A 10,155-nucleotide genomic window follows, 5' to 3' on the forward strand; every position below is an offset into this window, starting at 1 on the left:
TCTATGATGATGTTAAAATAGGTCCACAAAGTCACTGACACTGACATTCTTTTCTTCAAGAGGTGGAAACTAACCTGGCCATAGCTCAGTTGATTAGAGCATCATCCCAATACACCAAGGTGCTGAGTTCAATCCCAGGTCAGGGCACATACAAGAATCAACTAATGTATGCATGAGTAAGTGGAACAACAAATCAATGTCTCTCTCTCTCTCTCTTTCTCTCCTCCCCCCCTCCTGCTCTCCTAACCTCTCTCCCTCCCCTCTCTCCTCTCTCTCTCAAACCAATCCATCAATTAAAAGGTGGGAATTAATTCCCCTCTCTTTGAGTGTGGGCTGGGCTTACCGACTCACTGCTAATGAATAGAATAAAGCAAAAGTGACATTCAAGACTGGATCATAAGAGGCACTGTGGATTCCTCTTGGCTCTCTCTTCTGTGTCACTCACTCTGGTGGAAGCCAGCTGTCATGAGCATATTTAAGCAGCCCTATGATTAGGTTCATGTGGTGAGGAACTGGAGTTTCCTGCCAACAGCAATGAGTGAGCAATATTGGAAACAGACCCTGAGTCTACTCTAGCCCCAGTCAAGCCTGCAGATAAGTGTAGCCCAGCCAACATCATGACTATAACTTCATGGTAGGACCTGAGACAAGAACAATCCAGCTTAGCCCCTCTCAAATTCCTAATCCAAAGAACTTGAAAGATAATAAATTATTGTTTTAAGCTGCTAAATTGGGGGGTAATTTGTTATGCAACAATAGAAAACAAATACTTTCTTTGATCCTGTGCTTAAAGGCCTGCTTTTCTCCCAGGAAAGGGGCCCCAGTCTTGGGTCTGGTCCTTCTTGGGAGTTTGGGGACCACCACAGGACCCAAAGATCAAGGCACAAACCACAGACACTAGGTCAGGCTGCCTATGTGCTCACAGGTTGTTTATTTGTCCAAGAACAAGGAGGAAAGAGAAGATGAAGGGGAAACCACATGCCCCAAGGTGGTGGAGCTGAGGGTAGAAATGAACAGAAAGGCTCCTCTTTCTCTTGCTTCAGACTCCAGGGAACTCCAGCTTCAGATGGGGCCTCTGGGGTGGCTTTGGGGCCTCTAGGAGGCTTGGCAGTTGCTGGCTGGGGTCAGGATCCCCACAGGGGCAGTCCCAGGCTTGGAATGGCTTCTGTGTACACAAAATATCTCTCTGCAAAGGCACTGGTGGGGAGATGGGGCAGGGGCAACAGGGAAACTACCCCATCACAGCAGGATCCACTGTCCTGAATCTGGGTCCCAGTCCCCAAGACTATCCCAGCCTCCTCAGGGGCTGGGTCTCTCTGCACCCTTGTTCCTTTCCTCTCCTTTTCCTCAGCCCAGTGTTGAGCAGGCAGTCAGTGGAGGGCCAGGTCAGGCCATGGGGTGGACACCCCCTCCTTGGGGCTAGTGCATCTGGCGACCTCTAGGCCAAGAGCCCCAGGCGGGTGACTTTGGCCGAGAGGAAGGAGTGGATGATGAAGACCATGGTTTTGGGGCACGAATGCAGGTCCAGCTGCTGCAGGGTGGATGGAGAGAAGGGTCAGGAACTCCATGTAGCCTGGCCTCCAGGAGACCATAGCCCCCCGCCCCCTCCACTCACAATCTCTCCTTCAGCACCCCCGAAGTCCAGGAACAGGAGACTGGCACCATCGTCCGAGGACATCTGCAGCTTCTCAAAGGGCTGTCGGAGCAGCACAGCTTGGGCCGCACCTGGCTCAGCTGCCCACAGTGTGAAGCCCTTGTCAATGTGCACAGAGAGGTTGCAGGGACGGCCGTTCCACGTGCAGGCTGCAGGGAGGGCACATGGGCATGGGGAGGGTGTGTGGAATGGGCAGAGCTGGCCCTCAGAGACCACAAGCCTACCTCCAACCCCAACTGGCAGCTCCAAAAGTGGGGCTTGAATACCACCAGGGATGGGAGGCTCACTACTTGTCATGCCATCTGTATACCCACCCTGCACAGAGACACCCCTACCCTAACATAAGAAAGGTGGGCCCTAGCCAGTTTTGCTCAGTGGATAGAGCATTGGCCTGTGGACTGAAAGGTCCCGGGGTTCGATTCCAGTCAAGGCACATGCCCAGGTTGCAGGCTTGATTCCCAGTGGGGGCCGTGCAGGAGGCAGGCGATCAATGATTCTCTCATCATTGATGTTTCTCTCTCTCTTTCTCTCTCCCTCTCTCTTCCTCTCTGAAGAAAGAAAGAAAAGAAAGAAAGAAAGAAAGAGAGAGAGAGAGAGAGAGAGAGAGAGAGAGAGAGAGAGAGAAAGAGAGAGAGAGAGAAAGAAAGAAAGAAAGAAAGAAAGAAAGAAAGAAAGAAAGAAAGAAAGAAAGAAAGAAAGAAAGATGGGCCCATAGAAAAATTATACTTCTAGTATAATTTTTATAAATTCCCACTTCCAGTAGCACCAAAAGTGGAAAGGGGGAGTTTAAACTCTGCATGGACAGGAGGCTCACTTCCTAAAAAGGCATCAGCAGACCCACCAACATGGCCCTTGGAGACCTTAGAAACATGTAGAATTGCCCAGTTAAATATGAATTTTAGGTAAACAATGGATAATTTGGACATTCTTATACTTTAAAAAAATATTTATCTATAATTCAAATTCAAGTGTGTATCCTGTATTTTATTCTGGCAACCCTATTCCAAATACCATCTCTCAAATTCTCATCAGCAGACTCACAAAGCCTCGGGCAAGAAAAATCTGAGGGGTGGGGGGTGGGGGGGCGGGAGTCTCAACTACCGACCAGGGCACCTGCATGCCCAAAACAGAGGGCCCTCAAAGACCCCAAACCCTATGTTCTACCCGCCACAAGCACCCTCAAGAAAGAAGCTTGAGCCCTGGCCAGTGTGCTGCTCAGTGGTTAGAGCATCGGCCCCAAGCACCAAAGGTTCCACACCCAGCCCCCGTCAGGGCATGTGTGGGAGGCAACCAATCAACGTGCCTCTCTCACACCGATCTCTCTCTCTCTCTCTCTTCCCCAACCCCCACCCCCACCCCTGTACCTTCCACGTTCCACTCTCTAAAAAAAAATCAATGGAAGAAATATCCTCAGGTGAGGATTAACAAACAAACAAACGAACAAAAAAGAAGCGAGTTTGAGTGTCTCTGGGGATAAGAGACTCACCACCAAAGTGGCACTCTCAGACCAACCTACCCACCTGTAGACACCTCCTGCACACCCTCAGCGGCCCGGTGACAGCCATCCACCAGCTGGCGGGTCCAGGCAGCCAGCTCCTGCGGTGACTCCACGCTGAACAGGTGCGTGTCCACACCGTGGCGTGTGCCCGTGCGCAGGGCAAAGGAGAGCTCTGCGTCGTAGGGCACCGAGCCCTTGGAAGGGCCTGAGTGCACCAGCCTGGGGCACAGGAGGGGGAGGGCAGAGGGCTCAGCATGAGGCCTCGGGCAGCAGGGAAATAGCTCTCGGCCAAGAGGGAAGTCCTGGGAACGGACCCTGTGACTCCTTCACCACCTAATGGGGGGACAGGACTTCCAGACCAGCACTGATTGACTTATAGGAGATCATCCTCTGCCACCCTCCTCCTTGCTCTCAGCTCCAGCTACACCAGTGTCTTCAAACACACCAAGCACACTCCTGCCTCAGCACCTTTACACATGCTGTTCCCACTGCCCAGTCCGTTCTTCCCTGATTATCTACATTGTTCATCCCTCACTTCCTTCATACCTTGACTCAAATGTCATCTCTGTTTCCGTTGGTTTTTTATTGTCCTTTTCACTAGAATATCACCTAGGGTACAAATTTTTAACTAATCTGTTCACCACTATTTTCCCAGCAACTACAACAATGCCTGTCATGGGTCACAGCCTAGCCCAGGGTGACAAGGGTCCAAAACCTACTTGACTCCCACTTGTGTGTAATCTCAAGCAGCTCACTGCCCCTCTCTGGGCAACAGACCTCAGAGTTCTGGGCTGTAGCCCTCTTTGCTCCTCACCCTACACCCTCTCTCTTGGAGCTTCTGGTGAGACCTAGTCCCCCCCCTTTCCAGCCCTGAGCTACAGACCCACAAGTCCCCAGCTTCCTACCCAAGCTCCCTACCCATCCCCCACACACTCTGGACTCAACTTAGCCTCTTGCTCCAATCCCCTCCCTTTATCTTCCCACCCCTAGTCCCACTGTCTGCTCAGACACAAGCTCCAAGCCTCCCGTTCATCTGGACACCTCCCTCGCCCTCCCCATCTGGCAAGTACTAAGCAGGGTTAATTTTACCACCCATGTGTTTTTCAATGCAAATGTGGCCTTTCTTCTCCATCTGCTGCCTCTACCCACTCTCTCTCCTGCAGGACTGCCGCAGCCTTCCAGCTTCCATCCTGCCTCTCAGGTGCATTTTCCACCTGACAGCCACAGGGGTTCTTTTAAAACACAACCAGGGTCACCTCAACCCAGGCTAAAACTCTTCAACTCTGCCACAGCTCCTCTGACAAAGCTAACATTTCTTAACTGGCAACAGAGGCTCTGCAAAATCAGGCCCTGCCAACTCTCTGTCTCATTTCTCTCCATTTCCTGCATAGATTCTACACACTGGTTATATATAGCACACTCATAACTCCACGAGCACACGATAGCCCTTATGCTTCTGAACATTTGACTATGTTGTTCTCTATGAGATGCTCTCCCCCTTTCTTCAACAGCAAATGTCTTCTCATCTGTCGAAGTCCAGCTCAAATGTCACCTCCTGCCTGAAGCCTTCCCCCACTAGGCCAGGTAATTCTGCAATTCTGCATTGTAAAGGCTGTTCCCCACCAGACCTGGTGCTCCCTGAGGGCATAGACCAGTGGTTGGAAAACTCATTAGTCAACAGAGCCAAATATCAACAGTACAACGATTGAAATTTCTTTTGAGAGCCAAATTTTTTAAACTTAGACTATATATGTAGGTACCTCGTTATTAACTTAATTAGGGTACTCCTAAGACTTAGGAAGAGCCACACTCAAGGGGCCAAAGAGCCACGTGTGGCTCGCGAGCCGCAGTTTGCCAACCACGGGCATAGACTACTGGGGTCAAACCATGCAGCACAAGGTTGGACAGAGTAGGTGTCAATGAATGAGTGACTTGTGGGACTTCACATCCTTCTGTTTTAAGCCCCCATTCTACAGATGAGGAAATCAAGACCCAGACAGGGTAGAGACTAGCTTCAGACCACAGGGGGAATACCTCAGGGCAAAATAGGGCTAAAGTCCCTAACTTCTGAGGCCCGTCTAAAGCATTATCCCCCCGAGCTCTGGGTGATGCTCTCCTGCCTGCCTGTGGGTACCTGGTGGTGATGAGTGGGGCAGTCTGGGCTGGCCGGCTCAGGGCCTCACGGGTCTGGGGGAGACAGCTGTAGAGGAGCAGCTCCTTTTCAGTCAGCAGGGCCAAGGTGGGTGCTGTGCCCCCATTGGGCAGCTGCAGAAGACAAGGCAGAGTGAAGAGGGGCAGGGAGGGGAGAGGTCAGAGGGCCAAGGTGGGGAGACAATGGGAATGGGGTCAGCTCCAGGGGAGGGGAATAGAGGGAAGAATAGGTCCCTGGCCCAGCAGGCACCTGCTCAGTCAGCCAGCCGATCTGCTTGATGTCCTGGCTTCCAGCTGTGCTGGTAGCTGCCAGCAGTGCCTGCAGCTCGTCCTTGACCCAGGGCATTAGAGCATTGATTTGGGCTTGGATGGCAGCTGTCCACGACCTTGCACTAGCCTCCTCCGTGGCCCTCAGGAAGAGGGTGTCTTGACCATCTGCCGAACAGATCTCCAGATACCTGCAGGCACAAATGAGGTGGAGGGGGGGAGTCTGTCCACTCCTGCAGCTTACCAACCCTGAGATCTGGCCCAAGAAACCCCATCGACCACAAAACCAGAAGAAACCACAGGGGTGTCCATGAAAGAATTAGAGCAACACTTGCTGCTGGGGATCCAGCCTTGTAACCTTGGGCAGCTCACTCCCCTCTCTGGGCAACAGACTTCAGAGTTCTGGGCTGTAGCCCTTGCTGCCGGGGATCCAGCCTTGTAACCTTGTAACAGACTGTGTTCCTGTTATTGAGGCCTCATGGGGTCTAGTGACAAGAGACCATTAGATACACACACACAGGCAAACGCACATATAGGCATACACACACAAACACACACACTCAAAACACATATGATAGGGGCCAAAATTATCACTGTGTGAGGATTCATTATCTTGCCCTTTTTTCCCTGGTTTCTAAGGAGGACTGTCTTGCTGAGTCAGCTCCCAGGTTCTCCTTTATGGTACAGAACCAAAACAATGCACTGATTAGGCCAAGTTGGTCTACATAAAAAGAGCTAGATTAATGGAGTAGGGAAAAGGGAGGGAGATGAAAAGCCATGCAGGCAAGTGTTGGGGAAGGTTTTCAGGGAGGTACCCAGAGGAATAGTAACAGGGAGAGGGTTTTTAAATGTTTTGTGGGACATTAAAGATTCACTCCCCTTTGGCCTTTCTGTAACAGATGAGGTGGGACATAAACAAAATTATGGCTCTCACAACACCCACTCCAACCCCCTTTACCTTTGCCTTCCTCTACTGCAGAGCTAGAAAGCAAAATACTTTAATTCTCAGACTCCCTTGCAGCTAGGGCTGGCCATGTGGTCCAGTTGTGACCAATAAATCCCTTCCTGAATGAAGGGTAACACTTTCCTGGATGTGGCAGTCAGTCTCCAAAGATGGCCTCCAACTAATCTATCCCTCCCGGTACACACAGTCCAAACTTCTCTCATCAAGAGTTGAAGTTTATTTCTCCTCTCCTTGACCTTATAACTGATTTAACAAATAAAATGTGGCAAGAGTGACATTTTGTCATACTCCCAAACCACCATCAAACCCAACTACCCTGAGAGGGAGAACAAGATAGCCACCTGGAAAGGCCATACAGAAAGAGGAACGCTCAGCCAGCCCCTCGCTGTTCCAACCATCCAGCCGAAGCAGCAGACATGTGAGTAAAACAGACATCTTGGGCTTCCAGCCCCGGCAGATACTACATAGAGCAGAACTTGCCAGTTGAGCCAGCCAGAGTTGTAAGAAATCATAAACCATTATCTTCTAAAACACTGAAATCTAAGATGCTTTGTTTATGCAGCAACAGAACAAAATACCAGGAGGCAGCCAATCAATGATTCTCTCTCATCATTCATGTTTCTATCTCTCCCTCTCCCTTCCTCTCTGAAATCAATAAAGAAATATATTTAATAATAAAAAAAAGATGACAGGAGAACCCAGCCATTGTGGCTCAGTGGTTGAGCATTGACCCAGGAAGCAATAGGTCACAGTTTGATTCCTGGACAGGGCATATGCCTGGGTTGCAGGCTCAGTCCTTGGTTGGGGACATGCAGGAGGCAGCCAATAGATGATGTTTCTCTCTCATCAATGTTTCTATCTCTCTATCCCTGTTCCTTCCTCTTTCTCTAAAAATCAATAAAAACATATATTTTTTAAAAAGATGGCAGGAAAAAAGCTGAAAACCTGATCCCTTAAGGGCATTCTTGAGCAGTGATAGAACCTAAATAAACAGCTAACCCTAGACTTTTTAAATATGTGGAAAAATAAATCTCTCATTTATTTAAGCCATTGCTTGTTAGGGTTTCTGATACTTGCAGCCCAATGTAACCCTAAGTAAAAGTAAAATATTATTCATTATATATTAGTTAACAGACTGTGTTCCTTGGACTGGGATATAGTGCTGATATTGAACCCCAGTTATATTCAAGTTACACATGTAGTTACATATGCACGCACATAGTCAAGCACATATGCGCACATGCATATACACATATGAGCATTAACATAAACACACAAACACATACATGAATCTACACCAATATCCTTGCAAATGCTCACATATACACACAAACACTTGTATTTACATATCACCTACACATGCACACACATAGAAATACATGCACACACATAGAAATACATGCACACACATGCTTCAGGTAATGTCCGAGATGGGCTGGAAACCACGATTAACCTAAGGTTCTATGAGTCTCAGAAAGGACTAATAACCCTCACCTTCACCTAAGTCCCTTTGGTGGAACACCTGTAAGTGACCTGTGAATTACCACTTCTTGCCTCATGGGGGCAGGGTAGGGCTGGGTCATCAAGTAGGGCCAGAAGATTTGGATGCCAATATTGGGCATTTGACTGACATTGAACCTTAGCTATAACTCGGACCCACAGCACAACCTTTTTTGTCACTCCCAATGTATACACCACCCTCAATACCGCATACCCCACTTGATCAATATACACTCCATTCAACCACCACCATCACTCAGGCACCCATAGCTTCTAAAGCAGAGAGAGCTACCTGGAAAGAGGCAAGTTCCATCTCTTCCTGGTTGTGTGATTAACCTTGGGCAGTTTACTTCCTCTCTCTGTCCTCATCTATAAAATGGGGTGAAACAATAGGACTTTGTTCATAGGATCGCTGTGAGAACTAAATAATTTTGTTTGTGGTAAACACAATAATGTTGGCTGGTGTCAATCTTATCATCAATGAACTGTTAAGGGCTGCTCAGATGTGAAGGACGATAACCTTCCATGGCCCTGAAACAAGTATTACCAGACATCTCAGAATCGCAACAGAGTCGGTAGAGACTTGAGGGGATCACTGAGTCTGACAACCTTATTTCACAATGGGAAATCTAAAGGTTAGTGAGGAAAAGGGACTAGTTCAAGGAGAACCAGGACTGGAATCCCATTCAGGGCTCTCCATATTCAAAGTTCCTCCTCAGATGTGAACTGCCCAGAGGAAGAAGAGAAAAGCAAGCACACCCTCATCCCCATAACTTCACTCTTGCATCCATTCAACAAACATTTCTTAAGCACCTACCATGTTCAGGCATTGTATCTTTCCTTTGGCCCCACCACCTAACAACACCAGGGCATGACTGTCTGAGGTGCCCCCCACTCCAGGCTTACCTGGGCTCTGGGTCACTGGGGGTACACCTTCTCGAGATATATGCCATCTTCAAGGACATGTGTTTAGCACCGTTGAAGTCTCGGGGTGGGGGACCAGGGGAGGAAGGCTGCCGCTGAAGGGGTGAGGCAGGAGGCGAGTCCCAGCCAACCGAGGTCCCGCTGGCAGAGTTCTTGAAATATGGTGAGACTTCCTTCATGTACTTGACTGGTCAGGGGACAGGTCAGCAGTTACCACTGTGACATGGGTTCCCATGCAGCACACATCACAATTTTCACTAATTCATTACGACTTCAATTTATGACTAATGTCACTATCCTCTCCTAGGCTCAAGTCTCTGATTTTATGGTAGAAAATACTAGATGCATTCCAACATCTATTCTCTCATTTTTCCCGGTTTATAGACACATGGCCACCTGGAAGATAGGCTACATTTCCCAGCCTCTTCTGCAGCTAGGTGTCACCATGTGACTAAGTTCTAACCAAGTAAGTAGAAGTGTTTGGACCTTTGGGATTGACTGCTTAAAGGGAACAGACAACAGCTACAGCAAGGCAGTAAAAGAGCACCAAGAGGGAAGTTAGGAGATGTGACTGCTCTGCCACGATCCCATTGTCTGCCTCTCTCTCTTCAGTCTTTTCATCTGCAGAAAAGAGGGGTTGAATGAGATAGTCATGTGGTAGAGGCTGCTAACTGTCCTCCAGTATAGTGATAGCCTCCCAGCTTAAGACTTCATTTCCCAGTCTCCCTTGCAGCTATATAGGTGCTCATGTAATCAAGTCTGGCTGATAGGGTCAGAGCAGAAGGGGTGTGTGTAACAATGAAGTTCTGTCTATTAAAGAAAGGGGAAGATCCTTTCCCCCTCTTTTTCCCCAACAGGGTTAAGTTGGCTAGAACAAAGGCTGGTGGAGCATTATCTTAACTATGAGTACATGAGCCACACTCTAAGGAAGGCTGACACTTTAAAGATGTCATGTCAGACGTGGATGTTACTAAGAAAGCAAGGAGCTTCTATTATATTTAAGCCATAGTATGTTATGGGTCTCTTATTATAGCAGCATAACTTGTACTGTAACCAATATAGGTGCCTAAGGGCCCTCTTAGCTCTGAACAATCATCACTGAGTATAGTGGACACCTTAGAGAATAACATTGTCCAACAGAGCTCTCTGTGATTATGTAAATGTTCCCTCTCTCTCTCTCTCTCTCTCTCTCTCTCT

The 10,155-nt window shown here is 48.6% G+C and overlaps 1 protein-coding gene across 1 annotated transcript in view; it reads right to left on the reverse strand.

The window, feature by feature from the left end:
* Positions 1 to 902: 902 nt before the first annotated feature.
* Positions 903 to 10,155, reverse strand: part of SNTA1 (syntrophin alpha 1) — a 24,621-nt gene continuing 15,368 nt past the window's right edge. Inside the window, exons 3-8 of the mRNA XM_006089408.3 lie at positions 8,941 to 9,145; positions 5,554 to 5,761; positions 5,287 to 5,417; positions 3,175 to 3,371; positions 1,616 to 1,803; positions 903 to 1,531 (exon numbers count right to left, since the gene is read on the reverse strand). Of these exons, the coding sequence (XP_006089470.2) occupies positions 1,439 to 1,531; positions 1,616 to 1,803; positions 3,175 to 3,371; positions 5,287 to 5,417; positions 5,554 to 5,761; positions 8,941 to 9,145 (1,022 nt within the window). The 3' untranslated portion in view covers positions 903 to 1,438. The remainder of the gene's footprint in view (positions 1,532 to 1,615; positions 1,804 to 3,174; positions 3,372 to 5,286; positions 5,418 to 5,553; positions 5,762 to 8,940; positions 9,146 to 10,155) is intronic.

The sequence above is a fragment of the Myotis lucifugus genome, unplaced genomic scaffold, assembly GCF_000147115.1.
Source record: "Myotis lucifugus unplaced genomic scaffold, Myoluc2.0 scaffold_60, whole genome shotgun sequence".
NCBI classification, from domain to species: Eukaryota; Metazoa; Chordata; class Mammalia; order Chiroptera; family Vespertilionidae; genus Myotis; species Myotis lucifugus.